The following is a 26,921-nucleotide window of genomic DNA, read 5'->3' on the forward strand; positions in this document are numbered from 1 at the left end:
CACCGTGCATTAATAACTTGCTGAATTCATTAATTCATTCATTCAATCGTATTTATTGAGCACTTACTGTGCGCAGGGCACTATACTAAGCTCTTGTAAAGTATCAGAGGTCATGGGCTCAAATCCTGGCTCCGCCACTTGTCAGCTGTGTGACTTTGGGCAAGTCACTTAATTTCTCTGTGCCTCAGCTGCCTCATCTGTAAAATGGGGACTGTGAGCCCCACGTGGGGCAACCTGATCACCCTGTAACCTCCCCAGCACTTAGAACAGTGCTCTGCTCATAGTAAGAGCTTAATAAATGCCATCATCATTCTTATTATAGAGAAAATCCCCATCCAACAACGGGCTCACTGTCTAGAAGGGGGAGACAGACAACAAAACAAAACAAGTAGACAATCATCAATACCATCAAAATAGATAAACAGAATTATAGATCGCTTTCTGTGATTCCAACCAGACAGACAGATAAGCTCCATGCGAAGACACACCTGCTGGGCCCCAGGAGAGACACTTTCTAAGAACGGAACACAAAGGAACTGTAAGTGGTAGATTAATATAAGTAAGAAGAAGAAGCTCGATGTAACAATCAGCAAGTATAGTATAAAAGCCTGAGGCAAATCCCTGTCCAGGCTGCTCACTGTACTCTGAAAGAAAGGCTGAGAGTGCGCTCTGGTCAAAGGACTTCTTAGGCCGGGGACGTCATTGTCGATCTGACTCATTAAGAACATGAACACAGAACGGGGTTGATCATCCTGAAATAGGAAATTCTCAATGCCCCTGGGTTGAGGGCTTGAATAGTGGTAGAGATCTCATCGCCCCTGGATTGAGGGCTTAACAGAAACAGGATCCTTTAGTATGAATGATTTTCTGTATACTAATACATGTTTTCATTCTGTGATACTGAATGTCGTGGTTTATATTCCACCAGTAAAGCTGACCGCCCCCCTTCCCCCACGCTGTCCCTGTTTTTAATTGACTCTATTGGGACGTAACACAAGGGCAGTGTAATTTTGACCACAACTTAGTATGATGATGATATGCATGATGCCCTGTAACAATGGCATTGTTCAGTACTACACCTCTCTAGCCAGAGTGGCACTGGAGCTAGAGTACTTATTTTAATATCTGCGCCCCCCCCCCGCCAGCCTCAACACACACACACACTAAACTATAAATTCCTTGATGACAGGCTCGTGTCTACCAGCTCATTCATTCATTTATTCAATCATATCTATTGAGTGCTTACTGTGTGCAGAGCACTGTACTAAGCGCTTGGGAAGTACAAGTCGGCAACATATAGAGACGGTCCCTAACCCAACAATGGGCTCACCATCTAGAACGGGGAGATAGACAACAAAACAAAACATATAAACAGGTGTCAAAATTGTCAGAAAAAATAGAATTAAGGTATATGCACATCATTAACAAAATAAATGGAATAGTAAATATGTACAAGTAAAATTAATAGAGAAATAAATCTGTACAAATAAATACAAGTGCTGTGGGGAGGGGAAGGAGGTAGGGCGGGGCAGATGGAGAGGAGGAGAGGAAAACGGGTGCTTAGTCTGGGAAGGCCTCCTGGAGGAGGTGAGCTCTCAGTAGGGCTTTGAAGGGAGGAAGAGAGCTAGCTTGTGGGATGTGTGGAAGGAGGGCATTCCAGATCAGGAGAAGGAGGTGGGGCGGGGGTCGACAGCGGGACAGGCAAGAACGAGGTACAGTGAGGAGGTTAGCAGCAGAGGAGCGGAGGGTGCGGGCTGTGCTGCAGAAGGAGAAAAGGGTGGTGAGGTAGGAGGGGGCGAGGTGATGGAGAGCCTTGAAGCCGAGAGTGAGGAGTTTTTGCTTGATTTGTAGGTTAACAGGCAGCCAATGGAGATTTTTGACGAAGGGGGTAACATGCCCAGAGCGTTTCTGCAAAGATAATCCGGGCAGTATAGTGAAGTATAGACTGAAGTGGGGAGAGACAGGAGGATGGGAGATCAGAGAGGAGGCTGATAATAATAATGACAATGTTGGTATTTGTTAAGCGCTTACTATGTGCAAAGCACTGTTTTAAGCGCTGGGGGGATACAAGGTGATCAGGTTGTCCCACGTGGGGCTCACAGTCTTAATCCCTATTTTACAGATGAGGTAACTGAGGCACAGGGAAGTGCAGTGACTTGCCCAAGTTCACAAAGCAGACAAGTGGTGGAGCCGGTATTAGAACCCATGACCTCTGACTCCTAAGCCCGTGCTCTTGCCACTGAACCACGCTGCTTCTCAATGCTGATGTAGTAAACCAGTCGGGATAGGATGAGAGATTGAACCAGCAAGGTAGCGGTTTGGATGGAAAGGAAAGAGCGGATCTTGGCAATGTTGCAGAGGTGAAACGGTAGGTTTTGGTGACGGAATGGATGTGTGGGCTGAACGAGAGAGCGGAGTCGAGGATGACACCAAGGTTGAGGGCTTGTGAGACGGGAAGGATGGTAGTGCCGTCTACAGTGATGGGAAAGTCAGGGAGAGGGCAGGGTTTGGGAGGGAAGATAAGGAGTTCAGTCTTGGACATATTGAGTTTTAGATGGCAGGCAGACATTCAGATGGAGATGTCCTGAAGGCAGGGGGAGATACGAGTCCGGAGGGAGGAAGAGAGAGCAAGGGCAGAGACGTAGATTTGGGTGTCATCAGCATAGAAATGATAGCTGAAGCCGTGGGAGCGAATGAGTTCACCAAGGGAGTGAGTGTAGATAGAGAACAGAGGGGACCAAGAACTGACCCAAGAGGAACCCCTAAAGTAAGGGAATGGAAGTGGGAGGAGGAGCCCACAAGGAGACTGAGAATGAATGGCTGGAGAGATAAGAGGAGAACTAGGAGAGTACGGAGTCTGTGAAGCCAAGTTCCCTTCTGTTTTTCAAGCAAAAGCTCCTCACTCTCCGCTTCAAGGCTCCCCATCACCTCGCCCCCTCCTATCTCACGTCCCTTCTCTCCTTCTACAGCCCAGCCCGCACTCTCAGCTCCTCTGCTGCTAACCTCCTCACTGTACCTCGTTCTCACTTCTCTCACCTTCGACCCCCAGCCTACGTCCTCCCCCTGGCCTGGAATGTCCTCCCTCCACACATCCGCCGTTAGCTCTCTCCCTCCCTTCAGAGTCCTACTGAGAGCTCACATCCTCCAAGAGGCCTTCCCAGACTGAACCCCCTTTATCCTCTCCCCTTCCCCATCCCCCCGCCCTACCTCCTTCCCTTCCCCAAAGCACCTGTATGTATGTTTTTACAGATCCATTACTCTATTTATTTTACTTTTACATATTTACTATTCTATTTATTTTGTTAATGATTTGTTCTGACGACTTGACACTTGTCCACCTGTTTTATTTTGTTGCCTGTCTCCCCCTTCTGGACTGTGAGCCTATTGATGGGTAGGGACCGTCTCTATATGTTGCCAGGTTGTACTTCTCAAGCGCTTAGCACAGTGCTCTGCACACAGTAAGCACTCAAAAAATACGATTGAATCTGCCAACCCCTGCGCTATGCTGCCATCATGCACTACAGGCTCTGCCTCCAGCTGGCAGCCTCCTCCTGGTTCAGTGGCTTTGGGAATTCTGCCCTGCATTTATTCATTCATTCTTTCAATCGTATTTCTTGAGTGCTTACTGTGTGCAGAGCACTGTACTTAACGCTTGGGAAGTACAAGTTGGCAACATATAGAGACGGTCCCTACCCAACAACGGGCTCACAGTCTAGAATGGGGGGATGAACAACAAAACAAAGCATGTAGACAGGTGTCAAGTCATCAGAACATACAGAATTAAAGCTAAAAGCACCTCATTAACAAAATAGAATAGTAAATATGTACAAGTAAAATAGAGTGATCAATCTGTACAAACATATATGTAGGTGCTGTGGGGAGGGGAAGGAGGTAGGGCGGCGGGGAGGAGGGGAGGAAAAAGGTGGCTCAGTCTGGGAAGACCTCTTGGAGGAGATGAGCCCCTGTCCACGTGGACGCCTGACTGTGGATGCCTGACTGTAGTCGCCGCCTAATAGATCACTTTTTATGCGAGGTACCCGCCCTGCTGAAGTTATCCTGCGCCAATACCATGGCCAATGAGGCAGAGCTCTTCTTCATCAGTGTCCTCTTCCTCCTGATCACCGTGACCCTCATCCTGATCTCCTATGGCTTCATCGCTCGGGCCGTGCTGAGGATCCTGTCAGTGGAGGGCCTCCGCAGGGCCTTCGGGACCTGTGGTTCTCACCTGCTGATGGATTTGCTCTTTTACGGGACAGGCATCAACATGTACCGCAGCCCCGTCCCCCAACTCACTGGACCGGGGAAAGATGGTCTCATTCTTTCATGGAATCATCACCCCCATGCTGAATCCTGTTATCTACACCCTGAGGAATAAAGATGTGCACCAAGCGTTTTAGGGCTTGATGTCCAGGTTATCCTCCCTAAAGTAGTAGGAAATTCGCTAAAGCATAAAGGGATCCACCTAGAGCACCCATGAAGACCTAGGGTCCGTCTCCGCCTTTGTAAAAAATCAACTTAAATAATAATTATGGTACTTGTTAACTGTTTACTATGTTTTCAAGTACAGTATTAAGCACTAGGGTGGTTAGGAGATAATCGGGTTGGACACAGTCCTCTAATACTTCCTCTATTATTCAAGCCCTTCTTCCTATCTGAAAATTATGTTGTGTAGATCTTCCCCGTGATCCTGTAAGCTTCTTCAGGGCAGCGATTGTGTCCTTTGTCTCTTATAGTTCTCTCTCAAACCCTTAGTACAGTGCTTTCCCCACACCGACATTTTATAAATACAGTGCATTGATTGACTACTTGTATTTTGGGGATTGGGGTCTCTTGTTAGATTGTGATCTCCTGGAGCTCAGAGATCATGTTTCGACCAAACATTTAGTGCAGTGCTCTGTCCAAGGAGAATCTCAATAAGGACCATTGATGGATTTACTAATGGCTCTTTTAGTGGAAGCTGCTGTGCCCTTCTATATTGTGAGGTCCTTGAGGGTAGAGATTGTGTTTTTTACCTTTCTTGTACATTCCCATCTCGCAAGCCCAAAACCTTGGTGTCATCCTTGACTCCGCTCTCTCATTCACCCAACACATCCAATCCATCACCAAAACCTGCCAGTCTCACCTTCACAACATCTACAAGATCCGCCCTTTCCTCTGCATTCAAACCACTACCTTGCTGGTACAATCTCTCATCCTATCTCGACTGGATGACTTCATCAGCCTCCTTTCTGATCTCCCATTCTCCTGTCTCTCCCCACTTTAGTCTATACTTCACTCTGCTGCCTGGATTGTCTTTCTACAGAAGCGCTTTGGGCATGTGACTCCCCTCGTCAAATATCTCCAGTGGTTGCCTATCAAACTTCGCGTAAAGTAAAAACTCCTCACTATTAGCTTCAAAGCTCTCCATCACCTTGCCCCCTCCTTCTTTCCTCCCCCACTCCCTTTCTCCTCTTCTACAGCCCAGCTCGCACATTCTACTCCTCTGCCACTAAACCCCTCACTGTGCCTTGTTCTAGCCTTTTCCTGCCGTCGACCCCTAGCCCATGTCCTAGGTCTGGCCTGGAATGCCCTCCCTCCTCATATCTGCCAAACTAGCTCTCTTCCCCTTTTCAAAGCCCTACTTACAGCTTACCTCCTCCAGGAGGCCATCCTAGACTGAGCCCCCCTTTTCCTCTGCTCTTCCTTCCCTGCCCATTGTCCCTACTCCCTACCTCTTCCCTACCCCCTTCCCCTCCCCACAGCACATATGTATGTTTGTACATATTTATCATTCTGTTTATTTTATTAATGATGTGTATATATCTATAATTCAATTTATCTGTTTTGATGGTATTGATGCCTCTCTACTTGTTTTGTTTTGTTGTCTGTCTCCCCGTTCTAGACTGTGAGTCCATTGTTGGGTAGGGATGTATCCACCAGTTGCCGAATTTTACATTCCAAGTACAGTGCTCTGCACACAGAAAGCGCTCAATAAATAGGATTGAATGAATGGATGAATTATTAAGCCTTTTGGGCAATGCTCTGCTTTTAGGAAATATTTCTGAGTGAAAGAGAGTGGAAAGGCAATAATAATAGTAAATAAGGTGTTGGTTAAGCCTGTACTGTGTGCCGGGCACTGTACTCAGATCACAACAATAATTCTGAAATTTATTAAGGGCTTACTATGTGCCAAGATGTGTACTAAGCCCTAGGGTAGACACAGTATAAGTAGGACTCCCACAGTCCTCATTGAGGAGGGAGAACAGATGTTGAAGCCCAGTTGTAGAGATGAGGAAACTGAAGCATAGAGATTAGGTGACCTGTCCCAGGTCACACAGAAAGCAAGTGGCAAAATTGGGATTACAATCTCAATGTCCTAACTCCCAGTCCTATAGTCCTATAGTCCTAACGGACTATATTGCTTGCAGATTAAAAAACAACACATAAACACGAAAAAATGCTACAAATGACAATGATCCAGGTCGTAATACAAATCCTCAAGATAAAATATGATACAAGAATGGAGGCACCATATAAATGTTGTACTTTTAATCTCCCAAGTAGGAAACTTTGAAGGATTGCCCATATGTGGATCCTTGAATACCGGGGAATGAGGGATTGTGAGTCTGATGTAGGATCCTGTAGGCCAGACTATGTGTTTAATAAATGCCAGCATTATTTCATGAAGAGAATGAGCATCTTCTCTCCCTGCCAATCTCTGCCTTCTTAGAGGCTACAATAATATTCATTAAACACTTGCTAGGTGACAGCCACTGAGGGAGATTCAAGATAATCAGATCAGTTATAGCTCTGAAACACATAGGGCACAGAATCTAAGAGTGAAGGTGAGTTGGTATCTTATCCCCATTTTGCTGATGAGGAAACTGGGTTCAGAGAGCTTCACTGAATTGTCCAGTGTCACATAGCCGGTCACCGTCAGAATTGGCTCTGGAACCATGTCTCGACTCTCAGACACTTGCTCTTTGTACTAGCCCTCTCTGATAAGGCAGGTAAGTGATTTTTCTCATATCTAAGGTGGCAGGTATTGCTTAACGTGAGTTGGATTTTGGACTGCTTTGGAAGATGGATATTTTACATAAATCATTGAAAATAAACTATTTGCCTAAGGTATCAAATTACAAATTTTGGCTATATTTCTGGGTTCAGGGCCTTGGTCATAAATGCTCCCAGCTTTTGGTTTGTTGAGTTATGGCCCAGTGTTTCCCTCTGTCCTGGAGAATCTTTATTTGTCCTCCTCATATAATAAAATGTCATTAAAGATTTCCATTTCACAAGTCTCTGGGGATAGACCAAAATAGTGCTAACACTATCATGAAAGGAGAAGCTGGTCATGCGCAACAGTTCCCTATGGAATTAGGGAACAATTGGTGTAAAATAAAACGTTGCCATTCCTTGCAAACCTTAAGCAAGCAAGAAAATGCAAGAGATGACAGACATTTTGCTTGCACAATAGAGCCAGAACTCTGGGTCTCTCATTGACCTTTTAAATCAAGCATGCACTCATTGAGGGACTTGTCCATTAGTGGCGTACCCTTCAAATTTGAAAGACAATGCTATATAAACCCTAAAAAATCTTATTTCACATCCTTGCAGCCTTGGCCTTATGCTTTATGGTCTTGATTCAGTGAACTACCTTGGCTCAGTCTGATGCTCTTGAGCTTTTTCCCAAGGCTCTTTAGGGCTTGCCACTGCTACAAGACAGAAAGGATCAACAGCAGTCTGGGGTCTTTCCAGAGATGAGGGAAATAGAAGGTGTCATCTCCGGAGGGACTCATAGTTCAGGATTCTTCCGAGTCCCCCAGATGTTTCCTTCTGGACACTAACATTAATGAGACCTGAAAAGTTTACAAGTCACGACTCTCTCCAAAATTGTAAAACTAGTGGCATTTATAATAATAATAATGGCATTTATTAATCGCTTACTATGTGTAAAGCACTGTTCTAAGCGCTGGGGAGGTGATCAAGTTGTCCCACATGGGGCTCACAGTCTTAGTCCCCATTTTACAGATGAGGTAACTGAGGCACAGAGAAGTTAAATGAGATTCTAGTTAGTCATTTGTATTTATTGAGAGCTTACTGCGTGCAGAGCGCCATACTGTCTGGGGGAGTACAATATAACAACAAACAGACACATTCCCTGCCTACGTTAAACTTATTTTGCAGTAAGAAAAATCCAGTTTGGATGTCTAGTGTAATTATCAGCCTGAAAATTCCTTAGTTCTCTCTTTCTTTATTACTATAGAGGCATAGACAATATATGGACATGCTTGAGGTCCCTAAAGACAATGAATTATTTCAACTTCTGGTTGAATTTTACTGTCAGTGGCATCTTACATGATAATGAAAGACATCTTTATCTGTCTCATTACCTACCTCTCTTCTTTACCTAGTTCCTTCCCTGCTCTTTTCTGTTTCCTCTCTTTCCTTGAGGGAAGAGATTGTGCTTACCTATTATATTATACTCTTAAAAGTGTTTAATACAGTGCTGTAAATACTCATTACATGCCATTGATTGTCTAATGTTTCTTTCTTCATTCTCTTTTTCATCTCTCTACCTCTGCCCCACTTTCTTTTTCTCACTCTTCTCCTGTCTCTCTCTATTCCTCTTATTCTCTCATCTCTGAGCCTGTCTTGGTGTGGGATAGTCATATCTGGGGATTGAGTAGTAGTAACCACAGTCATAGGAACAGTGTTTTTGAGGGACCATTGGGTGTAATGAGCTCTGCCAAGCACTAGGGAAATACAAAACAAGAAAGTGACACATTCCCGCTTCCCACCGGCATTCTCTCCTTCATGCCCCAAAGTCTACCTTCTCTCAAAGGGAGCTCAGACTCCAGAAAGCAGATTGGTTATGTGGAGACCACCCAGGTTTAACAGACCTTGATGATTTCCAGGACAATATAGGGTGCCTTCAACACTGTGGATAACCCTCTACTCCTCGAAACATTTTCTAACCTTGGCTTCACTGACACTGTCCTCTCATGGTTTCCCTCCTAACTGTCTGACCGCTCATACTCAGTCCTTTTTGCAGGCTCATTCAGTCATTCATTCATTCATTCATTCACTCCTTCAATCGTATATATTAAGTGCTTACTGTGTGCAGAGCACTGTACTAAGCGCTTGGGACAATACAATATAACAATAAACAGACACATTCCCTGCCCTCAGTGAAATTACAGTGTAGAGGGGGAGACACATTAATATAAATAAATCAATACCAGTTATGTACATAAGTGCTGTGGGGCTGTTTAGAAGCAGGAAGGTGTCTGATCTGACTACATAGTACCTACCCCAGCACTTAGCACAGTGAAAGGACACATGGTAATCTATCGATAAATATGCTAATTATTATAACTCTGCTAATTTATGCTAATTAATTCCAATAAAACCCTGATAATTCTCTTAAGTGTCTTTCATGATCCATCTACCCCAACCCATATTCCCACTGAGAATTCTGCTGCCAGACCTTTACTCATTGTAGACATGAAAAATGGTGGGCTGGTCATTGTCCCCTTCATTCTGGTTTCTTTTTTCTCCTGCAGCTGTAATAGAGGTGAGCCAGCGTGGACTTGACCAATGGGAGTTCCTCACAAGACTTCATCCTGATGGGCTTCTCAGGCCAGCCCTGGCTGGAGCGGCCCCTCTTTGTGGTCTTTCTGGTCTCCTACATCCTGACCATACTAGGCAATGTGACCATCATCCTGCTGTCCCGCGTGGACCCTCGACTCCACCCCCTCATGTACTTCTTCCACACCAACCTCTCCCTACTAGACCTGTGTTATACCACCACCACCGTCCCTCAGATGCTAATCGACCTTCTCAGCACATGCAGAGCCATCAGCTACGGTGGCTGTGTGGCTCAGCGCTTCATCTTTCTGGCCTTGGGTTCCACTAAGTGAATCCTCCTGATGGTCATGTCCTTCGACCGCTTCGTTGCCATCTGCCGACCTCTGCACTATGCCTCCATCATGCACCGCAGGCTCTGCATCCAGATGGCAGCATCCTCCTGGCTCAGCGGCTTTGGGAATTCTTCCCTCCAGTCCACGTGGACGTTGAAGATGCCCCGCTGCGGTCGCCGCCAAGTAGATCACTTCTTCTGCGAGGTACCAGCCCTGCTGAAGTTGTCCTGCACCAGTACCATGGCCAGTGAGGCAGAGCTCTTCTTCATCAGTGCCCTCTTCCTCCTGATCCCCATGACCCTCATCTTGATCTCCTATGGCTTCATTGCCCAGGCCGTGCTGAGGATCCCAGCAGTGGAGGGCCACCGCAGGGCCTTAGGGACCTGTGGCTCTCACCTGCTGCTGGTTTCACTCTTCTACGGGATGGCCAACTACATGTACCTGCAGCCCCCGTCGCCCACCTCTCTGGATCGGGGAAAGATGGTCTCACTCTTCTATGGAATCCTGTCATCTACACCCTGAGGAATAAAGATGTTTTCCACGCTTTCTCGGGCTTGGTGTCCTGGTTATCCTCCCTAAAGTAGTCGGAAATGCGCTAAAGGATAAAGGGATCCTTCTAGAGCAAGCATGAGCACCCAGGGTCCTCTATGCCTTCATACAAATCAACTTAAAAAGTAGTTATGGTACTTGTAAACTGCTTACTATGTTTTCAAACACAGTATTAAGCACTAGGATGGTTATGAGATAATCGGGTTGGACGCAGTCCTCTATTACTCCTCTACTATTCAAGCCCTTCTTCTTTCTATTTGAAAATTATATTGTGTTGATCTCCCCCATGAACCTGTAGACTTCTTCAAGGCAGCGATTGTGCCTTTTGTCTCTTATAGTCCTCTCTCAAACCCTTAGTACAGTGATCTCCCCACACAGACATTTTAAAAATATAATGAATTGATCGACGACTTGTATTTTGTGGATGGGGGTCCCCTGTTAGACTTTGATCTCCTGGAACTCAGAGATCCTGTTTCGACCAAACACTTAGTACAGTGTTTTGTCTATGGACAACCTCAATAAAGACTCTGATGGATTTACTGATGACTCTTTCTGTGGGAGTTGCTGTGCCCTCCTAGATTGTGAGGTCCTTAAGAGTAGAGATCGTGTTTATTACCTTTCTTGTACACTATTAAGCCTTTGGGCAATCCTCTGCTTTTAGGAAATATTACTGAGTGAAAGGGAGTGGAAAGACACTAAGAATAGTAAATATATTCAGTCATTCAATCGTATTGATTGAGCGCTTACTGTGTGCACAGCACTGTACTAAATATAGTGTTGGTCAAGCCTGTACTATGTGCCAGGAACTGTTCTCGGGTAATAACAATAATTCTGAAATTTGTTAAGGGATTACCATGTGCCAAGATGCATATTTAGCCCTGGGGTAGACACAGTATAAGTAGAGCTCACATCGTATTTTTCTCTCATGCAGGAGGGAGAACAGATATTGAAGCCCAGTTTTAGAGATGAGAAAACAAGCACCAAGATTAGTTGACCTGCCCAAGATCACACAGCAAGCAAGTGGTAGGGTTGAGATTATAATCTCAATGTCTTGACTCCCAGTCCTATGGTCTTTCTCATGGATTGAAGATTGCAGATTGAAAAACAACAACACACACACACACACGAAAAAAATGCTATAATTGACAATGAGCCAGGGCACAATACAAATCCTCAAGATAAAATATAATAAGAAAAGGGAGGGGCCATATCAATTTCCTACTTGAAATCTCCCAGATAGGAAACTTTGTGTATCCTTGGATCTTGGGAATGAGAGATAGTGAGTCTGATGTGGGATCCTGTAGTCCAGACTATGTGTTTAATAAATACCAGTATTATTTCATGAAGGAGGTAAGTATCTTCTTTCCCTGCCAATCTCTGTCTTCTTAGAGGATACAATAATAGTCATTAAGCACTTACTAGGTAACAACCACTCTGGAATATTCAAGATAATAAAATCAGTTATAGCCCTGTCACACACAGGGCTCAAAATGTAAGAGTGAAGGTGAATTGGTATCTTATCCCCATTTTGCTGGTGAGGAAACTGGGCTCAAAGAGTTTCAGTGAATTGTCCAGTGTCACATAGCCGGTCATTGTCAGAACTAGGTTTGGAACCATGTCTCCTGACTCTCAGACCCTTGCTCTTTCCACTACGTCTCTCTGATATGGCAGTTATGTGATTTTTCTCATATCTAAGGGATCCCAAAATCTTTCAGGTGGCATATATTGCTTAACGTGAGTTGGATGTTTGACTGATATAGATGATGGATATTTTACATAAATCATTTAAAATAAGCTATTTACATAAGTTATTAAATTACAAATTTTGGCTATACTTCTAGGTAAGGGCCTTGGTCATAATTTCTCCGAGCTTTTGTTTTTATAAGTTATGGCCCAGTTTTTCCCTCCATCCTGGAGGATTTTCATTTGTCTTCCTCATATAACAAAATGTCATTTAAAATTTCTGTTTCAAAAGTCTCTGGGGATAAACCAAAATAGTGCTACGCTATCAAGAAGGAAGAAGCTCTTCATGAGAACTGTTTCCTATAGAATTAGAGAACGACTGTTCTAAGAGAAAACGTTGCCATACTTTGCAAACCTTAAGCAAGCAAGACAGTGCAACAGATGACAGCCTTTTTGTTTACACAATGGAGGCAGAACTCTGGGTCCTTCAATGGCCTTTGAAACCAAACACGCACTCACTGATGGACTTCTCCATTAGTGGTGTACCCTTCCAATTTGAAAGACAACGCTATAATCTCTAAACAATCCTACTTCACATCCTTGCAGTCTTCGGCGTATACTTTATGGCCTTGAATCATTGAACTACCTTGACTCAGTCTGATGCTCTTGAGGTTTTTCCCAAGGCTCTTTAGGGTTTGCCACTGCAGTAAGACAGAAAGCAGCAACAGTGACCTGGTGTCTTTCCAGAGATGAGGGAAATTGAAGGTGTCATCTCTGGAGGGACTCATAGTTCAGGATTCTCACCAGCCCACCAGATATTTCCCTCTGGACACTAACATTAACTAGACTTGAAAAGCTAAGAAGTCACAACTCTCTCCAAAACTGCAAAACTAGTGGTGTTAATAAAAATGTCCACACAGCTTGGCTTTTCTTCCTTAGGCTTAGGTTCAGAGCAATAGTTGCATAATTCTAGATCACTTCATGGGTGTCTCAGGATTTTCAGTTGGTTCCCTCAGCCGGAGTTGCACAGCTCTGCTCTGAAACTCTGTCTCAATGAAGCTCCTCTGCGCTGGTTCACTGCTGTCCCATTCCATAGACTCCATGGAGGTATGTTGTTGGATCTGAACTCCATTCATTTATTCAGTCGTATTTACTGAGTGCTTACAGTGTGCAGAGCACTGACTTAAGTACCTAGAAAGTGCATTTCAGCAAGAGCACTGACCTAAGTACTTAGAAAGTGCATCAGCAATGGAAAGAACTTAGCCAGTCATTGCATCAAAGAGGTTCCCATCCCTCTGAGCTGAAAGGATGTTGCAATAGCTTAGTCTCCTTTTCCCTTCAATCCCCTAAATTCTTTTCATTTTCCCTCCGTTGCCAGGTGATGGAGTGTGGAATAGACCATGTCTCTGTGATACTTTGGACTTCAAGGTTTGAGAAAAAAATCTAAATAATATCCTTCTCCCCGTGCTGGGCAAAAGAACCAAGAATGTTGCTAGTCAATTTGTGGGTGATCTGAGATTTGTCAGGGTTATTAACACTTTGGAAGACACAGCTGAATTGTAAAAATGATCTCATGTCAATAGACTGAAATTCAAAACGAATGATTTCTAGGTAGCACTCAGCGATAAGAAACAAAACACACAAATAGGAAGAGAGTGGCTAATTCATTCATTCAGTCATATTTATTGAGCGCTAACTGTGTGCAGAGCACTCTAGTAAGTGCTTGGGAAGTACAAGTCGGCAACATATAGAGACAATCCCTACCCAACAATGGGCTCACAGTCATGAAGGGGGAGACAGACAACAAGAACAATACATGAAGGCAGGTGTCAAAATCAACCGAACAAATAGAATTAAAGCTATATGCATATCATTAACAAAATAAATAGACTAGTAAATATGTACAAGTAAAATGAATAGAATAATACATCTGTACAAATATGTACAAGTGATGTGGGGAGGGGAAGGAGAGAGGGCAGAAGTGGGGGAAGGGGAGAAGGAGAGGGAAAAGGGTGCTCAGTTTGGGAAGGCCTTCTGGAGGTGAGCTCTCAGTAGGGCTTTGAAGGGAGGAAGAGAGCTAGCTTAGCAGATGTGTGGAGGGAGGGCGTTCCAGGCCAGGGGAAGGACGTGAGCCAGGTGTCGTCGGCGGGACAGGCGAGAACGAGGCACAGTGAGGAGGTTAGCGGCAGAGGAGAGGAGAGTGCGGGCTGGGCTATAGGAGAGAAGGGAGGTGAGGTAGGAGGGGGCGAGATGATGGAGAGCCTTGAAGCCGAGAGTGAGAAGTTTTTGCTTGATGTTCAGGTTGACATGCAGCCACTGGGGATTTTTCAGGAGAGGAGTAACATTCCCAGAGCGTTTCTGTAGATAGATAATCCGGGAAGCAGAGTGAAGTAAAGACTGAAGTGGGGAGAGACAGGAGGATGGGAGATCAGAGAGCAGGTTGATGCAGTAATCCAGTCGGTATAGGATGAGAGATTGAACCAGCAAGGTAGCAGTATGGATGAAGAGGAAAGGTTGATTAGTTATAGCCCCATATCCCTCCTACCATTCCTTTCCAAACTCCTTGAACGAGTTGTCTACACACGCTGCCTCGAATTCCTCAACATCTACTCTCTCCTCAACCCCTTGCAGTCTGGCTTCCGTCCCCTACATTCCACGGAAACTGCCCTCTCAAAGGTCACCAATGACCTCCTCCTTGCCAAATCCAACGGCTCATACTCTATCCTAATCCTCCTCGACCTCTCAGCTGCCTTCGACACTGTGGACCACCCCCTTCTCCTCAACACGGTATCCTACCTTGGCTTCACAGACTCCGTCCTCTCCTGGTTCTCCTCTTATCTCTCCGGTCGTTCATTCTCAGTCTCTTTTGCAGGCTCCCCCTCCCGCTCCCATCCCCTTACTGTGGGGGTTCCCCACGGTTCAGTGCTTGGTCCCCTTCTGTTCTCTATCTACACACTCTCCCTTGGTGAACTCATTCGCTTCCACGGCTTCAACTATCATCTCTACGCTGATGACACCCAGGTCTACATCTCCGGCCCTGCTCTCTCCCCCTCTCTCCAGTCTCGCATCTCCTCCTGCATTCAGGACATCTCCATTTGGATGTCTGCCCGCCACCTAAAACTCAACATGTCCAAGAATGAACTCCTTGTCTTCCCTCCCAAACCCTGTCCTCTCCCTGACTTTCCCATCTCTGTTGACGGCACTACCATCCTTCCCATCTCACAAGCCCGCAACTTTGGTGTCATCCTCGACCCCGCTCTCTCATTCACCCCTCACATCTAAGCCGTCACCAAAATCTGCCGGCCTCAGCTCCACAACATTGCCAAGATCTGCCCTTTCCTCTCCATCCATACCTCTACCCTGCTCGTTCAAGCTCTCATCCTATCCCGTCTGGACTACTGCATCAGCCTTCTCTCTGATCTCCCATCCTCGTGTCTCTCCCCACTTCAGTCCATACTTCATGCTGCTGCCCGGATTGTCTTTGTCCTGAAACGCTCTGGGCATGTTACTCCCCTCCTCAAAAATCTCTAGTGGCTACCAATCAATCTGCACATCAGGCAGAAACTCCTCACCTTCGGTTTCAAGGCTCTCCATCACCTTGCCCCCTCCTACCTCACCTCCCCTCTCTCCTTCTACAGCCCAGCCCGCACCCTCCACTCCTCTGCCGCTAATCTCCTCACCGTGACTCGTTCTCGCCTGTCCCGCCATCGACCCCCGGCCCACGGCATCCCCCGGGCCTGGAATGCCCTCCCTCTGCCCATCCACCAAGCTAGCTCTCTTTCTCCCTTCAAGGCCCTACTGAGAGCTCACCTACTCCAGGAGGCCTTCCCAGACTCAGCCCCTTCCTTCCTCTCCCCCTCGTCCCCCCTCCATCCCCCCATCTTACCTCCTTCCCTTCCCCACTTCACCTGTATATATGTATATATGTTTGTACATATTTGTTACTCTATTTATTTATTTATTTTACTTGTACATATCTATTCTATTTATTTTATTTTGTTAGTACGTTTGGTTTTGTTCTCTGTCTCCCCCTTTTAGACTGTGAACCCACTGTTGGGTAAGGACTGTCTCTATATTTTGCCAATTTGTACTTCCCAAGCGCTTAGTACAGTGCTCTGCACACAGTAAACGCTCAATAAATACGATTGATTGATTGATTGATTGGATCTTGGCGATGTTGTGGAGGTGAGATCGGCAGGTTTTGGTGATGGATTGGATGTGAGGGGCGAACGAGAGAGCGGAGTCGAGGATGTCACCAAGGTTGTAGGCTTGTGAAACGGGAAGGATGGTAGTGCCATCTACAGTGACGGAAAAGCCAGGGAGACGGCAGGCTTTGGGAGGGAAGATAAGGAGCTCAGTCTTGGACATATTGAGTTTTAGATGGCGGGCAGACATCCAGATGGAGATGTCCTGAAGGCAGGAGGAGATACGAGTGATTGATACTATGTAGTAATTGACATTAATTACCTAGTTGTTCAGAAGGTGAAAGTCAATCTAAATGAAGGATCTTTATAAGATCTTTATTAATAAGAACTAGGAGTTTGGTAATCGAGATGGGAATGGCAATTTTTCCACTCTGCTAGTTTCTGGTGAAATTTTCTGGGTTGCCGGGACTTAGTCTTGGTCCTTGAACCTTTTTACTGTGGTATTCATTATCCAATTACTATATGCCAAATTCTTGAAAAAGTGTTGGGGTAGAGAGAATGCAATCAGGTCAGATACGGTTAAAAAGAGCCTCTCTGTGGGGCAGAGATTATGTGTGACCTGATTATCCTCTATTTCCCCTTGCATTTGGCACAGTGCTTGGCATGTGGCAAGGATCTAAAAAATACCATTATTATTTTAATTTGAAAAGGGATGGGAAATATGTCCATTGCTTGAAAGATGAAGACATTGACAGTGCTCTATCTAGAGACAGATAGAGCTCATAGTGAGCTTGACTGGGAAATTGCTAACTAATTTGTTTTTCATATTTATTGATTTGTAAATGTGAGAAAAGGTGTTTAAATCAAAGCAGGTGTGAATGTGGTTGGATATAAGGACTGCTACATAGTGAGCTATCTATCTACTCTGCTGTATTTTCCCAAACGTTTAATACACTGGTTTGCACAAAGTATGTGACCAATAAATACTCTTGATGGGTATTAGAATGGGGAAAACATGGGAGAAAACAAAACAAAACAAAACTCCTAAGGTAGTTTGTGGAATCCCCATCCCTAAAAATCTTTAAGAAAAGAAATCATGGGAGATTGTTCTGGATGCAGTATATCCTGGTTTAGTCAACTTCTTGGTATAATTTGTATTGGGAAAAATAATTAGATCTACTTCTGTGAATCAATCAATCAATTATATTTATTGAGAGCTAACTGTGGGCAGAATACTGTACTAAGCACTTGAGATAGTACAATATATCAGCGTTGGTAGACAAGTCCCCTGCCCACAGTGAGTTTACAGGCTAGAGGGGGAAACAGGCATTAATATAAATAAATAAATTAGGGATATATACATAAGTGCTATGGAGGTGAGGGAGAGGTGAAGAAAGGGTGAAAATCCAAGGTTAAATATGATACAGAAGATAGTGGGAGAAGAACAAATGAGGTTCTAGTTAGTCAATTGTATTTATTGAGCGCTTACTGTGTGCAAAGGACTGTACCAAGTGCTTGAGAGAATACAATATAACAATAAACAGACACATTTTCTGCCTATGATAATCTTGTTTTGCAGTCAGAAAACTCTGGTTCGGTTGTCTAGGGTAATTGATCAGCCTGAAAATTACTCAGTTCTCTCTTTCCTATTACTGTAGAGTTATAGAAAATATATGGACAAGCTTGAGGTATGTAGAGACAATGAATTTTTGTACGTGTAGGTGAATTTTACTGTCAGTGGCATCTTGTATGATTATAAAAGACATCATTATCTGTCTCATTATCCACCTCTCTTCCTTGTTTCATTTCTTCCCTTCTCTTTCCTGTTTCCTCTCTTTCACTGTGGGAAGGGATTGTGTTTGCCTACTATATTATACTCATCCGAGTGCTAAATACAGTGCTGTAAATGTTCATTGCAAGCCACTGATTGACTGACTAATGTTTATTTCTTCTTTCTGTTTTTCATCTCTCTGCCTCTGCCACACTTTCTTTTTCTCTCTTTTCTCCTGCTTCTCTCTACTCATCTTATTTTCTCTTGTCTCTGAACCTGTCTTGGTGTGGGATAGTCACATCTGGGGATTGAGTAGTTGTAGCCACAGTCATAGGAACAGTATTTTCGAGGGACCACTGGGTCCAATGAGCTGTGCTAAGCACCTGGGAAATAGACAACAAGAAAGTGACATAGTCCTGCTTCCCACCGGCCTTCTCTCCTTCAATGCCCCAAATTCCACATCCTCTCTCACAGGGAGCTCGGACTTCAGGAGGCAGATTGGTTATGTGGCGACCACCCAGGTTTAACACACCTTGATGATTTCCAAGACAATGTAGGGTGCCTTCAACACTGTGGATAACCCCCCACTCCTGGAAACATTTTCTAACCTTGGCTTCACTGACACTGTCCTCTCCTGGTTTTCCTCTTATCTGTCTGGCCACTCATTCTCAGTCTCTGTCGCAGGCTCATTCATTCATTCGTTCATTCATTCAGTTGTATATATTAGGTGTTTACTGTGTTCAGAGCACTGTACTAAGCGCTTGGGACAGTGCAATATAACAATAAACGGACACATTCCCTGCCAATAGTGAGTTTACAGTCTAGAAGTGGGACAGACATTAATATAAATAAGTGAATACCAGTTATGTACATAACTGCTGGGGGGCTGTTTGGAAGCAGGAAGGTGTCTGATCTGATTATATAGTACCTACCCCAGCACTTAGTACAGTGAGAGAACATACAGTAATCTATTGATAAATACGCTAATTAATATTATAATTCTGATCATGTATGCTAATAAATTCCAATAAAACCCTGATAATTCTCTTAAGTGTCTCTTATGATCCATCTACCCCAAAGCATATTCCCACTGAGAGTTCTGCTGCCAGACACTTTCTTAGTGTAGACACTCCGGTTTTTCTTTTGTCCTGCAGCTGTCCTAGAGGTGAGCCAGAATAGACTTGGCCAATGGGAGTTCCTCACAAGATTTCATCCTGCTGGGCTTCTCAGACAAGCTCTGCCTGGAGCTGCCCCTCTCTGTGGTCTTTCTGGTCTCCTACATCCTGACCATCCTATGCAATGTGACAATCACCTTGCTGTGTCAAATGGACCCCCGACTCCACACCCCCATGTACTTCTTCCTCACCAGCCTCTGGACCTCTGTTTCACCACCAGCACCGTCCCTCAGATGCTAGTCAACCTTCGCAGCACACACAGTACCATTAGATACGGTGGATGTGTGGCTCAGCTCTTCATCTTTCTGGCCTTGGGTTCCACTGAGTACACTGAGTACTAATGGTCATGTCCTTTGCCCGCTTTGTGGCCATCTGCCGACACCTACACTATGCCACAATCATGCACCACAGGCTCCGCCTCCAGCTGGCAGCCTCCTCCTGGCTCAGTGGCTTTGGGAATTCTGTCCTGCAGTCCACGTGGACATTGAAGATGCCCCGCTGTGGTCGCCGGCGAGTAGATCACTTCTTCTGCGAGGTGTCTTCCCTGCTGAAGTTGTCCTGTGCCAATACCATGGCCAATGAGGCAGAGCTCTTCTTCATCAGCGTCCACTTCCTCCTGATCCCGGTGACACTCATCCTGATCTCCTATGGCTTCATCGCCCGGGCCGTGCTGAGGATCCCTTCAGTTTAGAGCTGCCACAGGGCCTATGGGACCTGTGGTTCTCACCTGCTGGTAGTTTTGCTCTCTTATGGGATGGCCATCTACATGTACCTGCAGCCCCCATCCACCAGCTCTCTGGACCGGGGAAATATGGTCTCACTTTTCTATGGAATCATCACTCCCATGCTGAATCCTGTCATCTACACCCTGAGAAATAAAGACGTGCACTACGCCTTCTTGGGCTTGTTGTCCAGGGTATCCTCCCTAAAGTGTGGGAAATACACTTAAGGATAAAGGGATCCTTCTAGAGCAAGCATGAACACTCAGGGTTCTTCTTCCCCTTTGTACATATCAACTTTAATAATAATAATGGTACTTGTTAAGGACTTACTAAGTTTTCTAGCACAGTAATGAGCTCTAGGGTAGTTGTGAGATAATTGGATTGGATGCAGTCCTCTTAAACGTCCTCTACTATTCAAGCCCTTCTTTCTATCTGAAAATTATTTTGTGTAGGTCTTTCCCATGAGCCTGTAAGCTTCTTCAGGGCAGCAATTGTGTCGTTTGTCTCTTATAGTCCTCTCTCAAACCCTTAGTTCAGTGATCTCCCCACACAGACATTTTATAAATAAAATGGATTGATCGACTACTTGTAATTTGGGGGTTGGGGTCCCCTGTTAGATTGTGATCTCCTTGAGCTCAGAGATCATGTTTAGGCCAAACATTTAGTAGAGTGCTCTGTCCCTGGAGAATCTCAATAAGGACTACTGATGACTACTGATTTACTGATGAGATTTGTGTGTGAGTTGGTGTGCCATACTAGATTGTGAGGTCCTTGAAGGTAGAGATTGTGTTTTTACCTCTCCTGAACATTATTAAGCCTTTTGGGCAATGCGCTACTTTTAGAAAATATTACTGAGTGAAAGGGAGTGGAAAGACAATAATAATAGTAAATATAGTGTTGGTCAAGCCTGTACTATGGGCCAGGCAATGCTCTGCTTTTAGAAAGTATTACTGAGTGAAAGGGAGTGGAAAGACAATAATAATAGTAAATATATTGTTGGTCAGGCCTGTACTATGTGCCAGGCACTGTTCTCGGATCATAACAATAATTCTTAAATTTGTTAGGGGCTTACTATGTGCAAGATGTATATTAAGCCCTGGGGTAGACACAATAAAAGTAGAAGTCACACAGTATTTTTCCCTCATGTAGGAGGGAGAACAGATGTTGAAGTCCAGGTTTAGAGATTAGGAAACTGAAGCACAGAGATTAGGTGACCTGTCCCAGGTCACACAGAAAGCAAGTGGCAGAGTTGGGATTATAACCTCACTGTCCTGACTCCCAGTCCTATCATCTTTCCAATGGACTATATTGCTTGTAGATTAAAAAAACAACAACACACAAACACGAAAAAATGCTACAAATGACAATGAGCCGGGTCGCAATACAAATCCTCAAAAGAAAATATGATTTGATAAGGGAGGGACCATACAAATTTTGTACTTGAAATTTCCCAAGAAGGAAAATTTGAAGGAGGCCCATATGTGGATCCTTGGTTCCTGGTGAATGAGGCATAATGAATTTGATGTGGGATCCTGTAGGCCAGACTATGTGTTTAATAAATGCCAGTATTATTTCATAAAGGGAATGAGTGTCTTCTCTTTCTGCCAATCTCTGTCTTCTTAGAGGCTACAATAATATTCATTAAACACTTATTAGGTGATAACCAGTCAGGGAGATTCAAGTTAATCACATCAGTTATAGCTCTGTCATGAACAGGGCCTAGAATTTAAGAGTGAAGGTGAGTTAGTATCTTATCCCCATTTTGCTGATGAGGAAACTGGGTTCAGAGAGCTTCACTGAATTGTCCAGTGTCGCATAGCCGGTCATTGTCAGAATAGGGTCTGGAACCATGTCTCCTGACTCTCAGACCCTTGCTCATTCCACTGTGCCTCGCTGATAGGGCAGGTATTTGATTTTTCCTATGTCTAAGGCATGCCTACGTCTTTCAGATGGGATGTATTGCATAATGTGAGTTGGATTTTGGACTGGTATGGATAGTGGATATTTTACATAAATCATTTAAAATAAACTGTTTACATAAGTTATTAAATTACAAATTTTGGCTATATTTCTGGGTAAGGGCCTTGGTCATAATTTCTCCCAGCTTTTCTTTTGATGTTATCCCGAGTTTTTCCCCCTATCCCGGAGAATCCTTATTTGTCCTCCTCATATAACTAAATTTCATTTAAAATTTCTGTTTCACAAGTCTCTGGGGATAGACCAAAATAGTGCTATGCTATCATGAAAGAAGAAGCTCTTCATGAGCAACTGTTTCCTATGGAATTAGAGGACTATTGGTGTTAGATAAAACGTTGCCATACTTTTCAAACCTTAATCAAACAAGACAATGTAACAGATGACAGGCTTTTTGTTTGCACAATGGAGCCAGAATTTTGGGTTCTTTATTGGCCTTTTAAACCAAACACGCACTCACTGATGGACTTCTCCATTAGTAATGTATCTTTCAAATTGGAAAGACAACTCCATATAATCTCTAAACAATCCTACTGAACATCCTTGCAGCCTTGGGATTATGCTTTATGGCCTTGATTCAATTAACTACCTTGTCTCAATCTGATGCTCTTGAGGTTTTTACCAAGGCTCTTTAGGGTTTGCCACTGCAGCAAGACAGAAAGCAACAAGAATGGTCTGGTGTTCTTCCAGAGATGAGGGAAATAGAAGCAGGTGTCATCTCCGGAGGGACTCATGGTTCAGGATTCTCCCCAGTCTCCCAGATATTTCCCAATGGACCATAGCATTAATTAGACCTGAAAGGTTAACAAGTCACTACTCCCTCTAAAACTGCAAAACTACTGGCATTAATAAAAATGTCCACACAGCTTGGCTTTTCCTCCTTAGTCTTAGGTTCAAAGCAGTTGTTGGATAATTCCAGTTCATGTCATGGGTGTTTCAGTATTTTCAGTTGCTTCCCTCAACCGGAGTTGCTTAGCTCTGCTCTGAAACATTGTCCTACTGAAGCTCCCCTAGCCGGCTCACTGCTGTCCCCTTCCATAAACTCCATGGAGGTAGGTTGTTGGATCAGAACTCAGTTCATTCATTCACTCGTATTTCCTGAACGCTTACAGTGTGCAGAGCACTGACCTAAGAGCTTGAAAAGTATAGTTCATCAATGGAAAGAACCTTAGCCAGTCATTGCACCAAGAGGTTCCCATCTTCCTGAGCTGAACTGACGTTGCAATAACTTAGTCTCCTTTTCCCTTCAATCTCCTCAATTGTCTTCATTTTCAGAATCAGAATGGTCACAGTCCTCTACTACATCCTCTACTATTCAAGGCATTCTTCCTCCAATCTGTAAATTATTTTTTGTAGTTCTTTACCAAGAGACTGAAAGCTTCTAGGAGGCAGATATTGTGTTCTATCCATGATTGTACTCCTTAAACCTAAGTACAGTGTTCTGTAGCCACTCCATAAATTCCTCAGTTCTCTCTTTCCTTATTACTGTAGAGTCATAGACAATATATGGACATGCTTGAGGTACCTAGAGACAATGAATTATTGTATCTGTAGGTTAAGTTTCCTGTCAGTAGCATCTTCTATGATAATAAAAGACATCATTATCTGTCTCATCTACCTCTCTTCTATGCTTCATACCTTCCATTCTCCTTCCTGTTTCCTCTCTTTCCTTGAGTAAGGGACTGTGCTTACCTACTATATTATACTCTTTTAAGTGCTTAATGCAGTGCTGTAAATGTTCATTACATGCCACTGACTAATGTTTCTTTCTTCATTCTCTTTTTCATCTCTGTACTTCTGCTCCACTTCCTTTTTCTCTCTTTTCTCCTGTATTTCTCTATTCCTCTTATTCTCTCTTTTCTTTGAACCTGTCTTGGTGTGGGATAGTCACATCTGGGGTTTGAGTAGTAGTAACTACAGTGATAGGAACAGTATTTTCGAGGGACCACTGGTGGCAATGAGCTCTGATAAGCACTAGGGAAATACAAAACAAGAAAGTGACACATTCCCACTTCCCAACGGCCATCTCGCCTTCATGCCCCAAATTCCACCTCTTCTCACAGGGAGCTCAGACTCCAGGAGGCAGATTGGTTAAGTTGAGACCACCCTGGTTTAACAGACCTTGATGATTTCCAGGACAATATAGGGTGCCTTCAACCCTGTGGACAATCCCCTACTCCTGGAAACATTATTTAACCTTGGCTTCACTGGCACTGTCCTCTCATGGAATTCCTCTTATCTGTCTGGCCACTCATTCTCATTCCCTTTCGCAGACTCATTCATTCATTCATTCATTCACTCATCAATCATACAAATTAAGTGCTTACTGTGTGCAGAGCACTGGGGACAGTACAATATAAAAATAAACAGACATATTCTCTGCCAACAGTGAGCTTGCAGTCTAGAGGTGGAGACAGACATTAATATAAATAAATGAATAACAGATATGTACATAAGTGCTGTGGGGATGTTTGGAAGCAGGAAGGTGCCTGAGCTGATCGTATAGTACCTACCCCAGCACTTAGCACAGTGAGAGAACACATGGTAATCTATTGATAAATATGCTAATTCTTATTCTGCTAATTTATGATGATTAATTCCAATAAAACTCTGATAATTCTATTCAGTGTCTTTCATGATCCATCTACCCCAACCCATATTCCCACAGAACTCTCATGTGGACATAGGAAATGGTGGGCTGGTCATTGTCCCCCTCACTCTGGTTTTTCTTTTGTCCTGCAGCAGTCCTAGTGGTGAGCCAGCATGGACTTGGCCAATGAGAGTCCCTCACAAGACCTCATCCTTCTGGGCATCTCAGACGAGCCCTGGCTGGAGCTGCCCCTCTTTGTGGTCTTTCTGGTCTCCTATATCCTGACCATCCTAGGCAATGTGACCATCATCTTGCTGTGTCGTCTGGACCCCCGGCTCCACACCCCCATATACTTCTTCCTCACCAACCTCTCCCTCCTGGACCTCTGTTATACCAACAACACCATCCCTCAGATGATTGCCAACCTTCACACCACACGCAGAACCATCAGCTATGCTGCCTGTGTGGCTCAGGTCTTCATCTTTCTGGCCTTGGGCTGCACTGACTGTCTCTGTCCCCCACGTGGGACAATCTGATTATCTTCTATCTCCCCTAGGGTTTAGAACAGTGCTTGGTACATAGTAAATGCTTAACAAATGCAAAAGTTATTATTATTATTATTATTATTATTATTATTATTAAGTATAGATAGAAAATCTGGGTCCAACCTCTTATTTTGTACTGACCCCAGTGCAATGTCCTCTGAGACGGGATGGTCCATCACACACTGATCTTATCAGATGTCCTCCAGACTCTGAGAAAGCCTCCTTTCGTCCAGAAAAGACAACTGTTCATATGCACTCTTCTGTAGGGTGTCTTAGTGAGGTGAGTGAAGGCAATATCAACACAAGGAGACAGATTTCCTTCCAGAAAAACAGGTGGGTAAAGCTCCCCTTTAGGACTTTCCCAGGGCGGTTGATAGAGATAGAGATAGATATAGATGGAGAACAGAAGGGGACCAAGAACTGATCCTTGAGGAATGCCTACAGTAAGGGGATGGGAAAGGAAGGAGGAGCCTGAAAAGGAGAATGAGAATGAACTGCCAGAGAGGTAAGAGGAGAACCAGTAGAGGACAGAGTTTGTGAAGCCAAGGTTGGAGAGCGTGTTGAGGAGAAGGGGGTTATCCACAGTGTCGAAGGCAGCTGAGAGGTCGAGGAGGATTAGTATACAGTAGGAGTCATTGGATTCGGATTTGGAAGGAGGTCATTGGTGACCTTTGAGAGGGCAGTTTTGGTGGACTGTAGGGGATGGAAGCCAAATTGGATGGGGCCTAGGAGAGAGGTGGAGTTGCAGAATTCGAGGCAGCAAGTGTAGACCACTCGTTCTAGGAGTTTGGTAAGGAAGGGTAGGAGGGAGATAGGACGATAACTAGAAGGGGCAGTGAGGTCAAGAGAGTGTTTTTTAGGATGGGGGAGACAAGGGCATGTTTGAAGGCAGAGGGGAGGGAACCAATGGAGAGTGAGTGGGTGAAGATGGATGTTATGGAAGGGAGGAGGGAAGAGGTGAAAGGTTTCATAAGATGAGAGGGAATGGGGTCCGAAGCACAGGTAGATAGAGTGGCACTTGACAGGAGAGATGAGATCTCACCTGAAGATACTGTTGGGAAGGATGGGAGTGTAGTGGAGAGGATTGAAAGCCCGTGGGGGGAATGGAGAAGGGGGAGGGGTGACTTTGGGGAGCTCATACCTGATGGTGTTAATCATTCCTTCTTGTTTCAACATTATAATCATTATGTTTATTAAGAATTTAATTGCCAAGTCCTGGAGTAGAAACAGAATAATCAGAAGAATCATATTTCCCTGTTCACAGGGGCTCAGAGGGTAAGAGAAAAGCGAGCACATATTGAATCCTGATTTACATAGAGGTCCAGAGAGGTTAAAGTTCTGGGCCAAAGTTTTCCAGCAGGCCAGTGGCAGAACTGGGCAAACATCTCAAGTCTTATGACTCCCAGCGACAAGCTCATTCCGTTAGGTCTTGATGCCCCGCAAACAATGAATTGTCAGCTACACACGGCTTATCAGCCTCCCTCACAGACACTGACAAATCCTCAGTCGCTGGAATTTCTCTTTGGATTTGTAGGCTAGCTGATGATGGATGGGAAAATCAGTGAAAGAAAGCAGACATTTTGTCCCATAGAGGAGGGATTAGGCCCAGAGAGGCCTTCATGTCCCTGTTCCTCAGACTGTAGAGGAGGGGATTCAGAGCGCGTGGCACCACGGTATAGAACATGGACACCAGGAGATTCATCGCCAGGGGGGAGCCTGACACGGGCCATAGAGAGAGACGGTGATGACAACGACGTAAGGCAAGCAAGTGGAGAAGGCCTTGGCCCGGTCCTCGGAGGCCGGCCTCCTCATCATGGCCCAGGAGATGTGGACTTAGGAGATGATGATGAGATTGAAGCAGACGACGT

The 26,921-nt window shown here is 44.6% G+C and overlaps 1 protein-coding gene and 3 pseudogenes across 1 annotated transcript; all 4 read left to right on the forward strand.

Annotated features, from left to right (window-relative positions):
• The first annotated feature begins 3,489 nt into the window (after window positions 1-3,489).
• LOC119935565 lies at window positions 3,490-4,397 on the forward strand (annotated as a pseudogene).
• Window positions 4,398-6,565: 2,168 nt separating this feature from the next.
• LOC119935543 lies at window positions 6,566-10,483 on the forward strand (annotated as a pseudogene).
• A 2,749-nt stretch (window positions 10,484-13,232) lies between these two features.
• On the forward strand, window positions 13,233-20,171 carry LOC119935544 (annotated as a pseudogene).
• A 4,510-nt stretch (window positions 20,172-24,681) lies between these two features.
• On the forward strand, window positions 24,682-26,592 carry LOC119935545 (olfactory receptor 11-like). Its single transcript, XM_038754918.1, has 3 exons — window positions 24,682-25,030; window positions 25,320-25,386; window positions 26,460-26,592. Exons 1-3 carry the CDS (start codon window positions 24,682-24,684, stop codon window positions 26,590-26,592), a joined length of 549 nt encoding a protein of 182 aa, XP_038610846.1.
• Window positions 26,593-26,921: the final 329 nt, after the last annotated feature.

The sequence above is a fragment of the Tachyglossus aculeatus genome, chromosome 12, assembly GCF_015852505.1.
Source record: "Tachyglossus aculeatus isolate mTacAcu1 chromosome 12, mTacAcu1.pri, whole genome shotgun sequence".
Classification (NCBI taxonomy): Eukaryota; Metazoa; Chordata; class Mammalia; order Monotremata; family Tachyglossidae; genus Tachyglossus; species Tachyglossus aculeatus.

What these genes read in the sequence shown, in the direction of transcription:
- LOC119935545 (XM_038754918.1), top strand. Translation starts at nt 24,682, where the DNA reads ATGGACTTGGCCAATGAGAGTCCCTCACAAGACCTCATCCTTCTGGGC. An exon ending in TGACTGTCTCTGTCCCCCAC is followed by an intron (nt 25,031 to 25,319) that starts GTGGGACAATCT and finishes ACTCTTCTGTAG; the next exon opens with GGTGTCTTAGTGAGGTGAGT. An exon ending in ATTTCCTTCCAGAAAAACAG is followed by an intron (nt 25,387 to 26,459) that starts GTGGGTAAAGCT and finishes TATGACTCCCAG; the next exon opens with CGACAAGCTCATTCCGTTAG.